At 41.6% G+C, this 23,470-nt stretch overlaps 1 protein-coding gene across 1 annotated transcript; it reads left to right on the top strand.

Annotated features, from left to right (window-relative positions):
* Window positions 1-284: 284 nt before the first annotated feature.
* On the top strand, window positions 285-22,863 carry LOC119738495. The gene is given in 31 exon segments (XM_038213399.1): window positions 285-362; window positions 705-830; window positions 1,229-1,344; window positions 1,727-1,859; window positions 3,362-3,515; window positions 3,849-3,948; window positions 4,110-4,227; window positions 4,539-4,673; window positions 5,323-5,418; window positions 5,578-5,686; window positions 6,056-6,246; window positions 6,661-6,815; window positions 7,224-7,338; window positions 8,926-9,165; window positions 10,093-10,379; window positions 10,458-10,662; window positions 11,311-11,453; window positions 12,315-12,575; window positions 13,699-13,955; window positions 14,526-14,674; window positions 17,141-17,368; window positions 17,912-18,088; window positions 18,768-18,972; window positions 19,637-19,780; window positions 19,783-19,803; window positions 20,093-20,173; window positions 20,579-20,760; window positions 21,012-21,121; window positions 21,367-21,529; window positions 21,998-22,134; window positions 22,548-22,863. Coding segments are annotated over 31 exon segments (4,932 nt in total).
* Window positions 22,864-23,470: the final 607 nt, after the last annotated feature.

The following is a 23,470-nucleotide window of genomic DNA, read 5'->3' as shown; positions in this document are numbered from 1 at the left end:
GGTACCGCATAAACTATTATAAGATGGAATTTTGCGTCGGGGTGATATAAATCAAATTAGGTTTTGCCCTTCACCGACATTTTTTAACACTGTATACTCAGTGTGTTACCTCCCGAGTGATGTTTTAATCATGTTTCTTCTTTCTACTTTCGTTATAGATTGACATTCTGGATCGCTATCTCTGCATACCCACGACCAGTGATAGTAATAAGCCACTATTCAAGTACGCCAAGGGCATAGCCCCCGTTCCATCCACGGCAATTCTAGAGCTGCCTGGTACTCTCATGTCATCCATAATAACCACAGTAGAAGTCAACCACACTATCGCTTTAATCGGGACATCGAGGGGGCATCTACTCAAGGTAAATTATCCCAAATCGATTCAAATGTGTGGCTGAAGTCGTCGTAGAGCCTAAATTGGAATGTGTAGCAAAAGTTTTATTTCAAACCATTTCGTTCACACCCCTTGCACTCGAGACTTTGGTAACTATCACGACGCATTGATTTTTTTTTTTAAATGAGAAACAATTAGCTAGTTTTGGTTTCTCTTAATAAATTGGCTTGCATGAACAAACACTCAAGGCAAGCAATGCATGCCGGGTTGACCATGTCCATGTCAAAACTTAACTCTCTATGTACAATGTCGGTGTTAACAGATTGTTTAAGTAATATATATGTGTCATAATTATGCATCTTGTCTTTAGGTTCATGTGGAAAGTAACACTACCAGCCGACTTTATGAACGCATTAGCGTTGACACCAGTCCTGTTCTGCCAGATGTCAAGGTTAATGAATCAACAGGTGTAATATTTCTCTTGACAGAACAAAAGGTAAGCGCATACCTAACCTGCCGAGGAGGAATGCTTTTAACTGAATAATAACTTTCTCTGCTTGATTTAGCGTCCCTCATGGGCTTCGCATTAGCAGAAAGTTGACAGATTTGTCAACAGAAAAGTCAAAAGCTAAGCTGACAAGCAAATGTGTTTTTTTAACAGCAACCAGATTTCCAGTCATTTATGAAAAGCCACAGAAACCATTCGGTGCTTTGAGTATTATTTATAACAACGAAAAGCATAGCAAATTTGGCCAAATGCACACAATAAACATTGTTCCTTTGCTTCGTAAACTAAAAACCAGATTCAAGATTTTAAGAAAAAAACTTTCCTGATGATGAAATTAATACTTTTTAAGATTGTAAAAAGAAGTTACAATATGTTTTACACTTTAGTTGGTGAAGCTTCGCGTTGAGAATTGTGGCCAATACACTACATGCGAAACGTGTATTGGGACTGATGCAGGGAATGATGGAGACCCATATTGTGGATGGTGCACTCTGGAACGAAGGTAAGTCACACGGGATGTCTCCAAAGTGTGTGAGTGGGTCGTTTGAGAAGTTGTAAGAACGGTAGTCTATTACACTCAGACGAGGTGCAACAATTAGGTTTCATGTATATAAGTTGTACACTCTGGAATGGAAGTAATTTATTTGGAGAGTTCCCACAGCTGGTCAGTCTAGTTGATTGTGTCAGTGAAAGAACTTCCTTTTTATTTACACTGTATATGATTAATAAAGTTCAAGGAGCCTATTCATTAATTACATGGTTGTCCGATGTTATGTGTACGTGAAAGAAACGATGTTTCTCAATGAAATCTTGAAAGTAAAGCATTGCATGTTTTTCCGTTTTGGTTTTTACTTTCCTTATCATAACATTGAATTATGTTTTAGATGTACGAGATATTACGACTGTCCATCACCAGATGTATCTACTCGATGGTTGGCCTACAATGCTGCTCAGTGCATTCATATTACCGATGTAGCGCCCTATGATAACCTACCAATAACAGTCACTGAGCAACAGGTGAGCTAGAGCCAGATGTATTGAGATTACATCTTACTCACATCTTCATAGGAACAAAATTGAAACATACTTTAAAAATAAACACTTTCTTCAAAGTGCAGATTTGTTATGGACATATCCAGATAGGCCTATAGGTATGCGGAAATATTTTTCGTCTATGCGACTCCTAAACATGTATACTTCAAGCGACGCCTATTGTTCAATCATATGAGGCTTAATTATTGTGCCTCCTTAATTGTGATGAGTAAATTTCGTATTGATTTTTCTGTATTCTTAATGAAATTTTGGCTTTGTACAGAGACCTGTTTATTTGATGTCAAATTTTTTTTTTATGTTTTGAAATTTGTGACTCTCTAAGAAAATTTGTCATACCTGTGTCTTTATACTGTATTTTCTTTGGCCCAGGACGATCACCTGACCGGGCGATAAATATGCATGGCACACTCCCGTTGTATATCACATTGTGATATCACATGCATGTAGACTAGTCCCCGCCCCACAGTCCAAACCATTATGCGCGGACCGCGTTTAAACCAGACTATACTTGTACTCACTGGTACCCCGCAGTACTTTCACGTTCTACAATATAATGTATAGCAGTGAGGGAGCAGTGCATTTGCAGACGATATTTACTTTAATTTGGCGGCCAGCGACGAGCGGCATTAAGATTATGTTTACGTTTTGACTGACTCTAGTAACGGTGCCTATAGGCCTTCAGAACTTCGGAAATGCAGAGCTGACACAGTTAGTTTTTTTCGTATACGATCCTCATCAGCCTCAACATGTCAGCTGAGCCCGGAGGCACAGATTCTCCGCCCCAAAAAGGTTTTTGAGCCGCTGCAAACAACAAATAAAAGATTAAGCTTTTGAACAAGACTCATCAAACACCAAACGTTGTACCGACTACGCAGTCCGCGTTGTACGAGAATTCTGCGAAGAAACGGGCAGGGACACTCGTTTCGAGACACTTCCTGTGAAAGAACTGGACAGAAGATTTTTTTTTATTAAACTTTTAAAACCTTTACCCCAAATTTCCCTGAACTTAAGCTTGTTTTAATGCCCCTACATCTATATATGTTGAAAGAAAATTTTTCAAAGATTCCTTCAGTTTGCCACCCTTAATTTCCCTTAAAAAAAGCAAAACACATCATCAAGACAGAGGTATGACAAAACAGTTGTTGACTGATGTGATGTGGGATATGAGGGACGCATAGCGCCCGAGGCGAAGCCGAGGGTGCTATGCGTCCCCGAGGGTGCTCAAAACGTCATATCCCACATCACATCAGTTAACAACTGTAAAATGTCACCATGTGTCGGAATGATTCAGAATGTTGTGCTTCATGTACTATACCTGTCACTCATTCTCAGGTATTTGGAGCTCACTAAATTTATTTTAACTTTGTTTACAGTATCCCTGACTAATGGAGATAACTATTGGAGTCATTGAATATTAATGAAATAAATATTAGTATTTAATATATATTTTTTACTTTCACTTTTAGATCACCCTGACTGTGCAGCAGTTACCTGATCTAGGGACAGGCCAGAGTTATGAATGTTATTTCGGGTCATTTGAATCTCCAGCTACGAAGAATGGTGAAGTACTAGAGTGTACGTCACCTCCTAGTGATGGGATACCTACCATTCCACAAGGAGGCAAGTGCAATAAGAGACACCCATATGAATTTATTCAGGGCAAAAATGTACAGAGCAAACATTCAAAAAGTCGACTTGTAATTTCCTTCTTGTCCAAACTAGAATGAAATGATGTTTGTGAACAAGCGTGTCGTTTTTCATTCAATCGCATTATTGGGCTAATCATTAGGATATCAACTTAGAGAATGTGTTCATAGGCAGTAAAATATGGTACACCGACATGCTTCCTGTCAGCATGAAAATGATTTCTGCATTTGGTACCCACAATAAATATATTTGTAATTGTCTGTTTCAACTAATTAATGCAGAGATTTGTTCTCATTTATTGCTTAGATGATGCAGTAAGAGTAGTTTCGAGTGTTGAGTCATCTGAAACTTCAGTTCAATTCATAGACACCGACTTCTACTTCTACGAGTGTTCAACTCACACTTCGTGAGTATTCGAGCTCATATATCCTATTAATTAGTTGTATTTGAAATTCAATGTCTTTTCCTTTAGGTTGTTCAAATGCATGTTTTTTCCCCTAGAACGTCTGCCTGATGATATTTGTTTTATCTTAGAATATACGCAATTCCCTTTGGTTGTTTACGCAGATGTGTATCCTGCGTTGGTAGTCGCTGGGCCTGCGATTGGTGCGTGTTTGAGAACAGATGTACTCATGATAGCTCCACATGCACACGTGCTAATGAAATCATCATTACTGGAAATAACGTGAGAACAAGAATATACGAGCCAAACCAAGACATATTTTGAATTGTTTAAAAAGTATTATTGTACTGAAATATCTTGATTGTATAGAGTCCTATAGTTAGGTTGACTTTTCAGTAAAATACTTATTTTGCGCATTACTTAATGAAAATGGCACCGATTATTGTAATGGATATGGCCTCCCATTAAGCACCCATTGAAGTACTTTGGAAATTAGCCCATTTCTATCGGATGTCAGTTGATCATAAGTTTCAAATGTGCATTTTGGGGAGGCAATGACATATACTTTGTTGTTTGTTGGCGTTTATCCACAGAATCCAACTGCCTCTGCAGGCAAAGGACCTGCGATTTGCCCTCAGCTGCTGAACCAGACTGCTGAAGTTCTGCTTCCTAATACCATTATGAGGAACATCACTGTCATTACTACAAACCTGCCAGACGAAGCTGGGGTTTGTTTATTAATGTCTGGAAAAAAACCCACAACAAACACAATGACAATCTGTAATCTGATAACCCCCGTCTATCAGAAAGTCCATTGTCAATGCCTGAGAGTGACATTTTTCATACCAACCTTGCAACCTTGCTTAATTTATCCCCGAGAAGAAAATACAATTCCTCTTGGATTACTGTCCGATATAGTTTGCTAAATGCTATTGTTCTAGATATCTGACCTTCTTTATGACATTAAATTAAATGAATTAAATGCAAAGCGAATTGCAAAGTTATCATTAGCTGTATAATAACTATACTTTTAGGACCGCCTATGTAAACTTGAGGCCAGTGTAGTCGGTGCAGTTTCAAATGCTTTGTGCACGCTATATAATATCATAAGCATTAACATTGCGTGTGCTTAGATAGAGGTTAATATTTGAATGATAAGCTGTTCTTGAATTACCATTTGATGGCATGCAATATAAACATTGCATCGCATTGTCAAGTGTTGAACTTTCAAATAAAGCTGTTTACTTCAAAGACCTTTTACCGAGTCCATGAAAGGAAATACTGCAAAGTAAATCTTAGTTTGTAATTCTCTTTCCTGACTCACTTAACCTTGCAAAAAATACATTGGTCGTTACACCCTTTGTTTTCCATGTGCAGATTTCTAGCTATCAGTGCAGCTTAGATGTTGAGGGATCGCCACAGGTTGTTAATGCAGAACGCAATGGAATTAGGATCACATGCCAAGCTAAGGCTGTAAGTTAAAATCCAACTTTTTTTTGCCTTGGATTGCTAAAGTTTTTTTTAATAAGAATGAAAGGCCTCACTTATTTTGTATATTGGCCGGACACAATGTTGTTGTTTTTAGCTTCAGGTATTAAAAGGTAACGTTGTTTGCATGCTTGCCTTTAACAGTACACATACCTCTCCAATGATGAACCAGAGCTGGAAGTGAGACTGTCTGTTTTATGGTCTGACACAAACGGTTTTGCGCACATCCTAGATGACATACATGGATTTGACGGTAAGGAATAAGGACTGATTAAGGAGTCAGTCAGTCTAAAATGGTTAGGTATGAAGACTTTATCCCCAAAACGTGATAAACGTCCTTTTGTTACCTTTTAGAATCACACCCACTCCTGGCTGCCCGAATTCAGTATCGAATTTAAGAATACAATCACACGAAAATGATGTTTGTTTAATATTCTTTAAAGTTCAGAACCGTGCAAACTTTTTACTTTTTTTTTTTTTTAAATGTGTATATCGCGTTTTAAAAATATACTCTTCATATGCTTTTCATCGTTTGTTATAACACTTTTCGGTTGGAGGTTGTTCTTTAAAATATTGAGCTGAAAGACATGAGATTATCTTGTATTCTGCTCATATCAAATAGTAACATTGTACAAGTGTGAAGTCCAGAAGCCAGACTGCAGCCGTTGTGTTACAGCCCGCCCAGCGCTCAAATGTGTTTGGTGTGGTGCCATGCCGAGCGAGTCTGGTGTTTGCAAACTGAATGAAATTTGCAGTGAAAATAGGGTGACTTTGGATAACAGATTGAACTGCCCTGATCCAGTTCTGAGTGAGGTACGTTATACAACTCTCCAGTTGAATATTATTCGCTTAAATATTCCAGGTGAGGCTACTTGTCAACATGTTTGTAATTATACATAGTTATCACAAAGTATCAAAGATTAATGCCTCCAAATGAGGAACACCTTGTATCCATTTGACCTGCCTGCCTTTGTGACAGAAAGACAAAGAGGAAAATGTTGTTATGTGCACGATGGAAAAATTGTTATGATTGCATAAGCAAAGGTGTTGGACCTATCATAATTATAAAGTATGCTTATATGGATGACTGCATATGAGCCACCAAGCTGAACAATTTGTCTCTCAAGAGCATCTACTAAAAATGTGTTGTATTGAAATACATTGTTTCATGATACATGTACTTGCGTTTGTGCGTTATGGTATTATTGTTTCCAAATCACGTATTAGGTATTTCCCTTGACTGGGCCCATTGAAGGCAACACAGTCATAGATGTGATGGGAACTGATATCGGTCGGAGATCGAGTGATGTTGTGAGGGTGATGGTTGGCGATCAACCATGTGATCTGGCTGGATTAAGCTCAGACTACCAACTCGGAGCAAGGTAGGGTCAAATCATACTGCATGTAAGGACATTACCTTTTTATCCAAGCATTGACTAATGGCCATCTATTCAGTTTTTCGTCTTTTTGTTAACATATTAAAAAAAAAACTTTCTAACGGAAGTATTTTGTTCTCTGTCAGTTATAATACTTTTTTCCATCGTTTACAGGCGAAGCGGTACGCTGTGCATAAAAATTGTTTGGATTTCTAATCATTTTCCCTTTAGAATTCTCAATTCACAGTCATGTGTGCCGTGCTGTGGAACATTGTTAAATCTAAAAGGAGACATTTTGTGCTTAACAAATATGTTATTTACTTAATAGGCCATGTATTAGTTCCAGAGTGGATGAGGTTGAGGAGGTTTGCTCAACCTCCTTTTCTTAATGTCACATATTACATTACGTTTCAGTGTCAGCTGCAGAACGAGAGCAGAAAGTGAAGGAGCCGAGTTGGTTACTTTGACAGTCACGGGTGCAGATGGTACAATGCAACGGAGCTCAGGAACAGTCAACTTTAACTTCAAAGTAAGTCACGTCCTGCACGCACTCGTTTACACTGACTCAGCCACTGTATGAGGAACCTGCTTGGAAAATGAACAAGCGTCCAAGAATTTTTTTTACACTGAAATAGTAATCACGGAATGTATGATCACGAAAGAGGTCTGTTCACGAATGTTCTTTTTTTTAGCAGTGCGGCACCGCATTATGTCAGCTGGAGCAATGATAAGATATACTTTAGCTGAATTAGTTGATAATTTTACACCAAAAATTGTATGTTTGAGTTGAGGATATTTGGAAAAATCCCAGGCATTTGAGTGAATTTCCTCAAACGGATCTCAGATTTACGTTTGAAACGTCAAAATACTTAAAATCAATAATACTTGAGTATTCTATGCACGATTATCTAGCAAATACTTACTTCAACAATAATATAATATAAAAACAATATACTTGTTGTGCAAATTGTGTGAGAGACAAACACAGTTCTAGAAATGTTTTCATCAGATGTATTTTGTTAACAGGACCCAGCTATTACACATGTCCAACCCCGCCTTGGCCCAGAAGACGGTGGGACGGTAGTAAGTGTGAATGGTACAGCCCTCAACACAGGACGCGATATTGAAGCGTTCATCGGCGACAATCCTTGCAACATAAAAGGGTATTTTGTCTCTCTCCTGATACACGTGATTATTCAAATTGTTGCCCATACGGCAAAAATCGGAGCATTGTCCTTGAAAGAAAGTGCAGGACAGGAGACTGGTGACGAGTCTATGATTGGTTGATTTGCTCTCCTTTAATTACTGATTGTTCTCAAATTACAATGATGAAGATAGTAGCTGAGCTGATTAGGTTAATTCACTGATGTAAACTTTAAGCCGTGGTATGGGAGCCGTGAACTGCAATGTAGGTTGTGTAAGCCGTGTGGTAGGCCGTGGTTCTACAAGAAAACCAAATTAATACAAATAATAAATATTGGAACCTACATTTATGAGGTGACATGAAAAACACATGGAAATGGATTAAGATTCATGTAATAATTTCCCCAAGTATCAACTAAATTATCTAACAAACTGAGGGATTAGATAAGCTATTATAAGCCCCAAATTACACTAAATTAACCAGCAATAATGATTAAATATAAGGGCATAATCCTTAGTAAAAAGATCAATAAAATGTACGTACATGTACCCATAAAACAACATGTGATGAAACCCACGTTATTTATCCATTACAAAACCCCCCACAAAATATCCCTTAAAATCATCTATAAATCTACTCACTTTTAGCTTCTACGCACAGCCGCTGATGGACGGCATACAGATGATTAGGAAAATTTGGGTTAACCTGGGATTTTACGTTTGATTGAAGGAATAATTGCGAGGTTTATCGGAATGATTTCAGGACAAATGTGACTAAAATTGGAATCACGTTGGAATTTTCTAGATTCATAATCACGAGGGGGCGCTATACCAATTTAACGCTTAGACACTTTCGTACAGCCGCCCCTAAATTTGAGCATAAAATTTACTAAATCTGAAAGTGTCCCTAAGAATCACAAGAGTATTGATACAAGTTAACAGTTTAGGTGTTGTCGGGTTCACCATCGGGTAGGTTGTCGTCACTGACCTCCGGAAGCCTAATCAGTCGTGCCACTGGGCGAGTGTAGGTTTTACCTCGAACGCTCACGCTGGCAGTGCGGACACGACCGTCGGAACCCGGAAAGGTCTCTGCAACTCTTCCGATGGGCCACTAAGCTCTGCTGAGTGCTGGGTCGACAATCATAACGACATCATTGGTGGTCAGGTTCGGACGGTCGGTATGCCACTTCTGGCGCTCCTGGAGAGTCGGCAAGTAGGATTTGACGAACCCGGACCAAAAGTGATCAGCGAGGACCTGGCTGTGCTTCCAGCGTCGTCTGCCAAGTAGATCCCTTGCAGAATAGACAACCTGAGGGAGAGTCGCATCATGCCGCCCCATCAGCAGAAGGTTTGGAGTGACTGGATCGGGATCTGCAACATTAGATGAGACATACCCCAGAGGCTTGGAATTTAAGATTCCCTCGACTTCAATGAGCACTGTGCGAAGTACTGACTCAGGGACGGACTGCTCATTCAGGGCAACTCTCAGGCCATCTTTCACGGACTTGATCTCCCGTTCCCAGGTTCCTCCAAAGTGTGGAGCCTTCGGAGGGTTAAACACAAACTTGACCTGGTGCTTGGCAAGCTCCTGCTGTAAGATGGGATCCATGGCAGCAAAGGCGTCCCGTAGCTCATTATCACCTCCTTTGAAATTAGTGCCACAGTCGCACAGGATCTCGAATGGTTTCCCTCTTCTGGAGATGAACCGTCTAAAGGCCATCAAGAACGCGTCAGTATCGAGGCTGTCTAGTAGGTCAAGGTGAATGGCCCTGGTGGTCATACATTTAAATATGATCCCCCAACGCTTCTCGCTCCTTCTCCCAATCTTGCACGTCATTGGACCGAAACAGTCTACCCCTGTTGAGTAGAAGGGAGGCTTGAAGAGGCGGAGGCGTGCTGGAGGCAAATCTCCCATCTTCGGAACTTGAGGGCTAGCTCTCCACTTCTGGCATTCGAAGCACTGGCGTTGATGCTTTCGGATTGCTTCTCTTCCGCGTAGTATCCAAAACTTACGTCGGATCTCTGCCAGGATGCGCTCAGGTCCGTAGTGGAGCAACTTCTCATCGTAGTCACGGATGATAAGCCTTGTTATGGGATGAGCTGGATTCATCACGATGGGATGCTTGGTGTCTTTGGGTAGATCTTGGGTACGACGAAGACGTCCTCCCACTCGGATGAGGCCGCAAGATTTGTCATACTCTGGAGCGAGCTGCAGGAGTCTGCTACCACGGGGGAGCTCTTTGCCTGCTTGGATGCAAGCAATCTCCTCTGGGAAGGAATCTTGTTGAGCACGCTGATAAAGAAACATCTCGGCTTCTACCCGTTGTTCAACCAACTTGGTAGGATCAGCATCCTCGGCCGCCCCATGAAGATGCTGCATGGTAGCTGCAACAAGGTCACTCCAGGTGTCATGTTCGGATGGATCAGGTAAGTTGGGCTGAATGACGACCACAGCACCACAGAAGGTTGACTTCTTGAACTCAGATGGGTCTTCTGTCTGTGTAGACGGGTGAGCTGGCCATGTGTCGGGAGACAACCGGAGGAAAGAAGGACCATCTCTCCACCTGTTGGCTTGGCTGAGGTCAACCAGGGTTTTGCCTCTCGTAAGGTCATCTGCGGGGTTGTTCTTGGTGTCGACATACCGCCACTTGTCAACATCGGTCAGGGTCTGTATTTCTGCGACACGGGTGCCAACGAACACTTTATACCGGCAGGATTCTGATTGCAGCCAGGTGAGCACAGTAGTCGAGTCACTCCACAGGATGACTCCATCAAGAGGGAGAGTCAACTCTTTCTGGACAAGATCCACTAATTGGGCACCGGCTAAGGCTGCGGAGAGCTCTAGACGAGGCATTGAGAGTTGCCGTTTGGGGGCAACACGGGACCTGGCCATGATGAAGCTAACATGGGCGTTGTGATCTTCATCTTCTGTTCGGATGTAAGCCACAGCTCCGTAAACTCTCTCCGATGCATCACAGAAAATGTGAAGTTGGCGATGGGCAGCCTCTGTCTTGACATTTGGTGGTGTGTAGCATCTGTTAAGCTTCACTCCAGTCAGGTGGGGAAGTTCACTCTCCCAGGCTTGCCACTGGTCTCTGATATCACCCGGCTCAAGTGGATCATCCCAGTTGCGCTTCGTCTTCCACAGGTCTTGGACAATGACTCTCGCTCGGGCTGTAAATGGGGTTAGGTACCCTATAGGGTCGTACTGGCTCGCGAGGATCTTATACATATTCCTCATGTTGAGGCAGTCATAGCTGATGGGTCTGTGGCGGTACAGCAGGGCATCTGAACTGCACTCCCACAACATTCCAAGTGTGCCTTCAGTGGAATTGGTCTCCCTGAAGGTTAACCACAGCTCACAGCCATCAGAACGGGCATCTGGTGGGAGATCTTCTACTACAGCAGGAACGTTGCTGGCCCACTGTCGTATTTCAAACCCACCGTCAGAAAGCAGGTTTCGCATCTTCTGGACAAGGGCTTTGGCATCTGTCTCGACCGGTAGACTCTGCAAGCAGTTGTCAACGTAGAAGGACTTGTCGACTGCCTTTGCAACTTCTGGATAGTCCTTCTCATGGTCAAAGGCGTGCTTTCTCAGAGCATAGGTAGCACAGCAGGGACTACAAGTCGAGCCAAAGGGAAGCACCTGCCATTCGTAGATGTCTGGCTCTTTGTCGACTTGTAGGTTGCGCCACAGGAATCGGAAGAGGCATCGGTCTTCTGGTAGGAGGCGTACTTGATGAAACATCGCTTTGATGTCTCCTGAGATCGCTACTGCGTGTTGTCTGAAGCGGAGTAGTACACCTATGAGTGATGCACCAAGTGTTGGCCCTGGCAGAAGGTGCTCATTAAGGATCTGGTTGTTGTACCGGAAGGAGCAGTTGAATACTAGTCGATACTTTCCGTTGTGGTATACGGTATGGTGTGGGATGAACCAGGATTCTTCGGACTTGTCTGCTTCATCCTTTGGCAAGATCCTCACGTGACCCGCATCGACCAACTTGGCGATTAGCTCGTTGTGTTTCTGAGCAAGCTGTGGGTATTTGTCGAGTCTCTTCTCGGTCCCCTTCAGAGTCGGTAGCACTGCCTCTTTTGGGGCATGGAATTTCGTCTCGTCCCTTTGTCTCAGGAGCGGTGTGGCGTAGCGCCGTATCCCGTTGACTTCAACGCGTTGAGTTGAGGTCTCAAGCATCTGGACTGCCTGCTGATCATGCTTAGAGCGGGTAGCTTGCTTGTCATTCAGGTACGGTAGCACATCAGCCTGCCACAACCTCTCCACGTGCTGCATGATGTCGGTAGTTTGTGGAAACAGAGAAGTTTTGAAAACCTTCTGTTCTTTCAGCTGCTTCTGGTTTCCAGCAGGTCCCTGGAGGGTCCAACCCAGCTTAGTGTTGATGGCAACTGGAGCTCCACGTGTGCCAGACTTGATTGGATGTCTTGCCACGATGAGATCCGCCTGATCAGATCCAATGAGGACCTGTGGAGAAGCATTATTGATTACGGGCAACTGAAGGTGACGGAGATGGGAGTAGCGGTGTTGCAGATCTTCAACAGGATATGTGTACTGGGACAGGCACAAGTTACTGGCCGAGAAGGCTCCAGTTACAGTGTACATCACTTCAGGTTTGTCTCTAGCTGACATCTGGAAGGTACAAGACTGGCCTTGACATTCAACAATGTCTTCACGAACAGTCCTGAGCAACATAGTCTCTGGGTTGCCATGAAGCTTGAGTCTGACAGCTGCTGACTGGAGTAGCATGGTTCTTTCAGAACCGTCATCCAGTATGGCGTATGTGTCGATGGATCCCCCTGGACCATGAAGGGTAACTGGGAGAATCTTGAGCATGACGTTGTGGGGGCGAGTTGGTTTGTCCACGAAGACTGCTTGGTTGGACGTCTGGAGCCTATACACATGACTGGTTGCCTTCTTGGCGGCATCATGTAGTACAGTGAGGTGGATTTCCTTGCAGGTATGACAAGGCTTTTTCAATGTGCAGTCCTCTGGCTTATGGGTTCGCCCACATTTCCAACAACGTCCCTTGTCTTTGATCCATTGGATGATCTGGTCGGTGCTCAACTTCTTGATCTCTGGGCAGCCACCGAGGAAGTGCTCCTTGTTGTCGCAGTAGGGACAGTATGGTTTAGGCTTGAACTTGGGTTTGTCCTTTGTGTTCGGTGAGGCCATGAACACAGTTGTGGAAACCTCCTTCTTCGGGGCTCGGTGCTGGCTTTGTTGGTGGGTTGGTTTAGAGCCTGCTGAGATGTGACTTGATACAGCTCTACTTGCGAAGCTCTGGGACTGTGACTTTGTGCGAAGCCACTCTGCAAACTGGGGCAAGGTGTATGTCTTGCTGCTGTTTGGTTCCAGTATGCCCTTCTTCAGGCAATGCTCCATGAAACTGTTTCGGTGAGAGGGGGCCAGTTTTCCCAGCAGATGATCGACATGTGATCCACATCGAAGTTCAACTCCCTCTGCGCCCTCCAAGGCTTGAAGCATTCCAACGAGTGACAGAACATCAAGAGAAAAGTCATCAAATGCATCTGTATCTCCATACTTGATTGAAGGAGTGGACATGATGGCTCCAATTTCACTCTGCACAAGTTGTCTGGGTTGTCCATACTTGCCAGTGAGGGCTTGGAGGGCCTGGGTGTACGGTTGACTGGCGTACAGGAATGACTTGGCAAGCTTTAATGCTCGACCACCAAGTCTGTCGATCAGTATTTGGAACTTATACTGTTCGGAAAGATGGGGATGCACATCAATGAGGTTCACCAAAGCCAGCTTGAGGAGGGCGAATTCTTTCTCCTTCCCATCAGAAAACTTTGGCAGGGTAGGTTTAGGGATCCCGTGTGATGATGCAACAAGGAGATCCATAACGGTTGGTGCTGATGACACCGTTAAGGAGGGTACAGAAGCCATTGGGTATGGCAAGTGCGGAGGACAAGTCCCTGGAGTAGGAATGCCTTGTCTTGGAGTGACATCACTGGTTACCACTGATGCGGGTAAGGTCGCACTCACTGGGGCACCATGACCAACAGAGGTCGAAACACAGGGTAGTGTTTGCTGAATGTCCGGTGGTGAGGTCGAGGATGGGGCACCAGATGGAGTCGGATGACAGACAGAGGAGGAAACACATAGGGGTGCTTGCTGAATGTCTGGGTGAGATGTCACAAGTGGAGCACTTGGATTACCATGACAAACAGAGGATGAAACACTTGTGAATGTTTGCTGCATGTCTGGTTGTGGAGTTGAGGATGCACCCTGTGGGGGTGACTGATCGTCTGTACCCATTAAAGGATGTGATGGTGATGGTTCGTTATTCAACATGGCACTGATGGCTTCAGCCTCGCAGAGTTCTTGACGAGCAATCCGCACTCTGCGTTGACGGGATAATTTGGAGGTGAGGGCCTCACGCTCTCGCAATGCCTGTCGCTCCACTTCTTCAGCTTTAAGTCGGGCAGAGCGGGCCTGCTCGTCAAGTTTACGAAGTTGCTCATCAGCGGTCTGATCTTCCTGGAGTTGGCACTCCAGCTCGTTAAGACGAATTCTTCTTCTGAGTGTTCGCATCTTAGCTGCATCCTTATCACTAAGACCGGATAGGTGTGAGTTACGGGAACTTGATGAGCTATTAGTGCGTTGGCTGCCGGAGTGCTTTGAGGCAACAGACTCATCTCGGTTCTCCTCGGCCAGAACATCATCGGCATGGTGTTCAGACATTGTGGTAAAATCCATAGGTCGCTGGTTCGAATCCGGCTCGAAGGACCATGAAAGAAAGTGCAGGACAGGAGACTGGTGACGAGTCTATGATTGGTTGATTTGCTCTCCTTTAATTACTGATTGTTCTCAAATTACAATGATGAAGATAGTAGCTGAGCTGATTAGGTTAATTCACTGATGTAAACTTTAAGCCGTGGTATGGGAGCCGTGAACTGCAATGTAGGTTGTGTAAGCCGTGTGGTAGGCCGTGGTTCTACAAGAAAACCAAATTAATACAAATAATAAATATTGGAACCTACATTTATGAGGTGACATGAAAAACACATGGAAATGGATTAAGATTCATGTAATAATTTCCCCAAGTATCAACTAAATTATCTAACAAACTGAGGGATTAGATAAGCTATTATAAGCCCCAAATTACACTAAATTAACCAGCAATAATGATTAAATATAAGGGCATAATCCTTAGTAAAAAGATCAATAAAATGTACGTACATGTACCCATAAAACAACATGTGATGAAACCCACGTTATTTATCCATTACAAAACCCCCCACAAAATATCCCTTAAAATCATCTATAAATCTACTCACTTTTAGCTTCTACGCACAGCCGCTGATGGACGGCATACAGATGATTAGGAAAATTTGGGTTAACCTGGGATTTTACGTTTGATTGAAGGAATAATTGCGAGGTTTATCGGAATGATTTCAGGACAAATGTGACTAAAATTGGAATCACGTTGGAATTTTCTAGATTCATAATCACGAGGGGGCGCTATACCAATTTAACGCTTAGACACTTTCGTACAGTCCTATTTTCCCCTCTGGAATGACATTTATTGAAGCATTCATTGGAAACAAATAACAGTGTTTTGTACGATCATTATTAATTCAGGAAAAAGAGGGATCTCCCCAACGTTGGTACAATTTCTAGTTTCAACAAAATCATTTAGACTTCTATCAAGCTTCAGTTGTTAAATTTTCCTTTCCCACCTGTGTGGAACGGCTTTTGTTAGTTATATATTTTATTATAAAACTCTACTTTATCCTGTTCTGTAGAATTGCTCTAAATTCGTCCAATTTCCAATTACCTTGCACAATAATTGCTATACATCCATTCAGTAAGGAGCATCATACACAGAGAGGAATTCACGTTTACGTCTCTGCAGAAAACTTTACATGGCCTCTGTCTCAAGTGATTTGTTTCTTTCCCAAATTGTAAAGCAAACCGGTTGAATCCATGCTAGAATGCACAACCACTGCTGACCAAGTTGGATATCAAGGTATTGTGAAAGTCTCCTTCGATGGGGCCATGAGAACCTCATCAGATATGTACACGTACACTGAGAATCCCACCATTACTGAGGTGTCTCCTCTGAAAAGCATCGTTTCGTGAGTCTCTAGATTTTTTGTCTTCATCTTTTTTACCATGATGGGCATTTTTGTATAGCTTTTTGGTATAGCTTTTTTGGTATATACTTCAATTTGTATCGACCACATTATTTCTACCTAATTGGTATTACAGTCTGTATTGTCCAATGAAAATGTCTGTGTTTTAAATATTTTTAAACACAAACAACAAAATGAGGGTAAAAAGGGACTTTTGGTCCTGGTATTAGTGAAAATAATGTTATGTTTCTATTGTGAGATACGTTGTCAAGTAGCAAGTTTGCAGCCAAGTTTAAGCATGGCTGTTTAAGAAGCAAACTAACACAACTCTTTTTATTTCTGAAGACTACTGTTAACTGAGTGAACAGTGAAATGTTATGGCTGATTAATAACTTCAAAATGTCATTTGCTGAAAATGTCTGAAAGTGAACATGTGCGTGCAATTCTACATTGTTTAAATTGATGTTACACCAGCCAATATCTTTCAGTGTATAAAATGTATTTTTAGTATTTGCCATCGTGTTTCTAATTGTCAGGGGTGGTCGAATTGTGACGGTTACTGGCACTTTTCTACACACAAGTAGAAACCGTCAAATCGTTGTCATCAATGCAAATGAGGTGAGAAATGTTTTTCATTTAATTTATTATTTCACACGAATAAAAAAAATACATATAAAAATATAAGGATGTACATGTGTAAACAAGTAACTACAATTATGGTAATGAGATGGACAATTAAGTGAGTAGAAAAATAGGTGCATCCCTGCAAGATCACTAATTTGGTATCTGTATAAAGGATTTTATATCTTTCCAATCCCTGCTCAACTTCCCCTTAACCAACAATCTCTATATATCTATTTGCTCCACTCTTCCAACATACATATAATATGGAAACTATTTAAAACTTCTATTTTTCTCTAACCACTAACGAAACTGGCAACTACGTGAAGTGTGACAGCCATTGCATCATTAAAAACGTGTCTGTTTTAAAATAGAAACAAAGAAGGGTGCCTTGTCAACCGGAGCTAATGCTGACCAGAATTGTCAACTTAAGAATGTGGGACTTTATTTTGCAGGAATGTCAAGGTGAATCTGTAACAGAGATGCGGTGCCCGTCTCCTAACATAACAGACCTCAACATAAGCAATGACAACTTGACCTTTGGCTTCATCATGGATGGGGTCACTCAACTGTTGACATGGTCTCAGGATAACGATGCCAGCTTGGAGTACTTTGAGGATCCAATGTATAACAAATTTGAAGGTGGTATGAAGGACAAAGAAGGAGAAACCTTGACAATCACGGTTGGTATACGCGTGTCTTATTCTATGCGCCTATCCTTTCATTGTTTTTTCTATCTGTATAAAGATATGGGGCCTGTCGGTAAACGTGCACGAAGCACACTTATACAGTGCTTTGTAAAGTGAAACACCTCTCATAAGTGACTCAAGATAAATTTAAGTTGATATCTCTTCCTCCTGAATCAAGTGGATCTTCCCAACATACAGTAGGCCTATCTTGGTAATTCTTGCTAAGTTACAAAACTTCATATCAAACTCATATCAGTCATTGCAAAAGCAAATGTAAATGTGATGTGAAATAAAAGTTAAGGTTTTTTTTTTACCTCAGTCCTCACACGGTGTGTAAGAGTACATGTACATGAAAAACGACAGTAGTTCTTACGTGTGATACAGCCATATGACCTTCGTATTTAGAAATAAATAAAAGTGTTGAGCATTAATTGTCACAACCGAAAAGACTAAACTCTTCCGAAATATACCAATGCAGATACCAATAAATTCCCTTTAAAACAATTGAACTGAAATTACCTGTGGATGCTTTGACAGGGCGAGCGGATTGACAGCGCCATCACAGAGGGAGAAATCATCGTGAAGATCGGCGTAGAGAGCTGTCCCGTTAGCCTGATCGCTGATTCAGCACTCGTATGTGAATTGCCCGAGGAGGCACCAGCAGCCGGTGACTACATGGGAGAAGATACCGGGAAAGGTCTGCCTGTGGTATGGGTAAGTAAGGGGCGGATCCATTTTTGAATTGGGGGGGGGGGGTAGCTGTCAATTGTTCTTTTCTTTCGAGATTTTTCCTTCTTGTGCGGCCCCAAGGGGAGGTTTATCCCCTTACCCTCCCCGTATAGATCTGCCACTGTACGCCCTTACAGACTTGCGGGTAATTTTTTATTGTGCTAATTTGATATTATCCTTAAAAACATCTCAAAGAAATGAAGTTTTTCTGAAGCTTTTCAACAAAATTTTAAGTACAATTGTTCAATTGTTTTGACATTATAAATAGTAAACCAATTAGAAAATTGGAATCAGTATTTCTCCGGTCAAAGAATTTCATAATATTCGGTCATTACACTCCCGAAATCTGAAGAGAAGACCCCTCTGGCTGTAAAATGACCAAGAAAACCGGCTCATCTAGGATTGGATATTATTAAGCTAGGTTTAAACATTGTTCCCCAGATGGATTGAACATCTGTATTACTCAATCCGAAAGGTTATAAAACACCCAACAATCGGCCAGTTCTCCCAAAAACGTAATTACACTACTTTGTCATTGTTGATTGTTCCTTCAAAAGTGAATAATATACCGTCGACATTAACAAATTGGGTAAGTCTAATATGTTTAATCGTTTATTTAAGTCTATGTTGAATCGTTTATTATTTCATTTGTGTTATTCCATAGGTTCGCCACAATAACTTAAAATTTAGGTTGGGCTATTTGGTCTATCCCAGTACGGTGCCACTTGTCGCTATACTTGTACCGAGTTTGGTCATTCCACTCTCCATGGCGATACTGCTCGCTGCTACCTTCGTGTATTGCAAACAATTGCAAAGGAAGCGTACCCACGACAGAAGACTATTGGGCAGGATAGTGGCGATTCATCTCGGTAAGTGCTGGTGGCAAGAGATGACTTCAGTTTACTCGAATATTTCATTCCTGAGTACTAGAAACAGGTGCACAAAACTGCGGTGAAGAGAGAGCATCTTCTCAGTCTATATGAGTATGCTCTTGTAAGTTAAAATCACTTGATCGCAAGACGGCGAAATGGTAAACAACACGAAACCCTTTCAAATTTCAAAGCCAATCATCCTTCATCACTTGTCTCTACCGGCTACTTGTCAATTCCTAATTTTCAAACATAATTATGATAGTTTAGAAAAAAATAAACAGTACGTAGCTGCACATCTCCGTATTAAATTATGTTCTACTTCTAAAAAAAACTCTCAAGATGGCTGCTAACGGGCAGCCGGTTTTGATGGTAAAATACATGGCAAAATAATTCAAATGGCGTGCTCCTCATTTAACTGTAAATTGTCAAGTTGTAGACAGGATGAAATAAATTCTCTACAAAAACAAAAATAAATATAGAACTCTTTTTGTCAAGATTGTGTTTACCATTGTAGACAACTTGTGAATCTTGTGTAGCATGCAAAGGTTGTTTTTTCTGTTGATTTGTAAGCCTGAACGTGCTCGTAAACTAACGTGCTCGTAAACTTACCACTATATTACGTTATTTACTGTTCATGCGACATTGTATCTCTTTTCTTCAGAAATTGATTCCCACGTCAAGAGACGCAGGTGGTATAGATCCCAGAAACAGTCGGAATCTGCTCAGCCAAAACAAAAGCGCATTGTCCTGAACAACAAGGTCAGCTTCGTTCCCGACGACATTCATATCGACTTCAGCCAACTGGAATTGGGGAAACTCTCGGACAAGGTAGTGACTTTGTACGACGAAACTATGAACATTTCATGAGTTCAAAGTGTAAGCTGTTATTTTACCTGAGAAGGAGAGGCCTACATAAAGGGGCTGTGTGTGCAAACCGTTATTGGCGTGATTGAAACACATTTTCACGTTTCGACGTTTAGGAAATTATTTGGACTCGGCCAGTCGCTGGGTCTATTAGTATATCGGTAGGTCGGTTGGTCTGCCAGCTGGCTAGTCTTCGTACCAGCAAAAGATAATCAGCAAAGATGAGTATAAAACACTTGAATAAATTTTACAGGTGCATTTGGGCGTGTACTGAAAGCTGTTCTACACGATACGTCAGGGGAAGATCAAATTGTGGCCGTAAAGACAGTGCAAGGTTGGTGATGAGAATGTCGGCCATTTGTGAGAGATGTTTTCTATCACAGTATCATGGATTCAAAACAAAGCATTGAAAAGTTGTTCCTCGGTTAAAAAAGGGCCCATTTCAGAATGGTATGCATTTTGGTCTTGATTATACTTGTTACTGATTAGAGTTACAGAAGAGGTGTTGGCTACCGAGAAAAAACATTAATCAATGTGCGTCTTCACTGAAAGAGCCGAAAGAGTCTTTTCATTTAGAATTGCGAATTGTTGGTTGTAAAAAGTGTCTCTGGGTTATTGCTTTTCTCTGGTGATGAAAATAAGATGAAATACAAGTTCCTGTTTTTGTGTTGTAGCTTGGCCAAATGTAAGTTGGGCGTGCCAGTTATCACATATAAATGCCTTACTTTTGCATGTATAGACACCTCGGACCCGAAAAATGTGGTGAAGTTCCTGGAGGAAGGCCTGATCATGAAAACCTTCGACCATGTCAACGTTCTGGGGCTTCTGGGGTTGACCTTTGACGCGGTCAAAAACCCCTTGGTGGTGATACCCTTCATGGCAAACGGTGACCTCAAGACATATCTGGTCAAGAAGAAACAGGTATGTAGTCAAGAGCGATCAATGTCGATAATAAATAGAGGAAGGTTTGATAAAAGAATTGGTAATGAGTGGCATGAGTTTGGAACTCACTTAATGGTGATTGTGGTAGATGTTGTTACGTTTGATAATTAATAGTTCACTCGCGAGATTTGTTAAACAAAATGCTGCCCCATTTCGTAAACAGTATGTCATGTGTTTTGTTATGAGTGTGGTATTTATTTATTCATTAGAGGTTTTTACTTTCAATTTAGACCTTGGCGACATCTCTGCTGATGAGGTTTGCCTCACATGCCGCACTCGGTATGAGTTACTTGGCTCAGCACAAGTTTGTCCACAGAGATCTTGCGGCCAGAAATTGCATGTAAGTGTATCCTCTCTTCTATATCATCCGGGGCTTTTACACATGTCTTTATATGTGTGTTTGAGTAAAAGCAAAATGAATGTTACGAGAAATCGGTCAGCTGTTTCATCGAAAATAATTTTAATGCACCAGAGATACCAAGGGACATGCATTCATTGAATTAACTCCAGAGTTCGAATTAATGGCATTGCAATTCTTAAATGATGTGACCCCAAAGTAAGATCAACTTTTAACAACCTCTTTAGGGTGAACAGTGATCTTCTGGTGAAGATAGCGGATTTTGGTCTATCCCGTGACATGCACGAATCGGATTACTACACAAGCGGTGATGCCCAGGCTAAGCTGCCTATCAAATGGATGGCTCCCGAGTCCATGGAACGTCGAGTGTACAACGCCAGGACTGACGTGGTACGCAATTAAATCCATCTTTGATTTAATGTTAGATGATGTTTAGATAAAGATCTTAACGGAAAAGAAAGCAAAACACATCTCTTTGCGTTCTGTGGAACTATCCTTCGAAGAGAAACTACATGAACTTCGATGTCCGGTCATGAAATGTCAGTTTATTGATAATTTACATCGGGTATGTTTTCAAGGCGCCTGACCCTCATTAGCTGGAGTATTTCGTCTTAAGACGCCCACCTCGAACTGATTTCTAAGTTAACTTAGTAATGAACGTTTTTATTTCAATTTGACACAAGATCTCATTAAACAGTTCAATAAAGACTCAAATACAATGTAGTTTGGTCAATCTTCGTTAATCTTGGCTACTCTTTCCAGCTTGCTCATGTCAACTGTTCGGTAGCTCAATTGAACAGTTATCATTCGAATGGTCTCTAACATTGACAAATATTTGTCTTCTTTGGTTTTCTACAGTGGTCATATGGTGTGCTCCTGTGGGAGATTTTCAGTACGGGTGCCAAACCGTATCCAGGAATACCCAACCAAGATGTGTATGATTTCTTGAAGAGAGGTCAACGCATGGATGCTCCCCAGAACTGCCCGCCAGAAATGTATGGTCAAACAGCGGTCACCATTACCTTTAAATAATAACACATCTAATGCCGTTTTAACTTCTGTAAAAGTATGCATGATTCTTTTATATTTTGCTCAAATTTTTCTGAAGGTGAAGGGATCTTAATGCATCTATTTTACTCTCAAAGGTTTTACATAATTGAAAGTAGGTATAACACTCTCTAGTTGTGAGAAACAGTGAAGATTGTTTTATTTGGGGTTTCAAATAAAAAAAGGGAAACTCAATTCTCGTGAACAGTTTTTCTCAAAAATGTAGGGTTAATGTGCTCGAGTAATCAGTAATAATGGAAAGTGTATTGTCGGGGTTTCAAGTAAAAGTGCAAACACAATGTGATATACGATCAAGCATGCAGCATCTAATGATTCTTGTTACATTTGCTGACTGATACAGCTACGGCATAATGGTACGTTGCTGGCAGGACAACCCCAAATCGCGTTGCACCTTCGTCCAAGTTGCCAACGAGCTGGAAGAACTGTTGGAGGGAGACCGTGACTACGTAGCAGCTCCTAGTGCGGGTGTGGTTGGTAAGCGACCCATCGAACATCGCGAAGAACCTGGTGCCACAGACGACAGCTATCTGGTCCCGATGCAGCAGGAGACCGCCTTTGGTGCTGACGGCCCGTGTAGTGACGGAGAAACCAGCGGGAGCCATGCGACCACCGCCCATGATCCCTTGGATTATGTCAATAAAATTGTCATTAGATAAGTACTGTGCAAATTAATTGCAAATGATAACTTGCTGATTTGGAAATTTCTGCACAGATTCCTGCAAGCTGCACAAAGCATTGATATAAAAAAGGGGTGAAGTTATCAGGAAATTAACGACTGTCGGTATCGCCAGAAAACTAGAAGGAACAAACAATACTAGCAATGTTATTGTATTTAACGTATTGTACACAGATTTTTCCAGCATTACATGATTGACATTATATATTTGGAATACCTGTAAAGGAGTAATATTCTTAGTGGAAAGATGGCACGTGCATATTTGCATTCTTCTGCAAAATAAATATGAAATGTAGCTCATTTTATTGAAACGATATCTTGTTTACCTTAAAAATTTACATTTTGTTTGGTGAAAGGACAGTCTTATGTCGAAGGTGTTCTTTATATGCAAGGTATTGGAAGCTGCTCAATGGTTGTCTAGTAAATGTTCAAAAACAACTTGACATAATAGGTTAAAAAAAACACCAGAAACAGTTGGTAAATTCCTGCGAAAAACTTATTTTAAAAAGTCGTGGAGTTAGATCTGACAATGATTGTAGTTAGCACTGAGTGCTGTATAAATGCTTATATTCGGTATTCAATTGACT

The sequence above is a fragment of the Patiria miniata genome, unplaced genomic scaffold (genome assembly GCF_015706575.1).
Source record: "Patiria miniata isolate m_02_andy unplaced genomic scaffold, ASM1570657v1 HiC_scaffold_3, whole genome shotgun sequence".
Classification (NCBI taxonomy): Eukaryota; Metazoa; Echinodermata; class Asteroidea; order Valvatida; family Asterinidae; genus Patiria; species Patiria miniata.
Note: the sequence above shows the minus strand (reverse complement) of the source record. Positions and strands in the feature narration are given on the sequence as shown.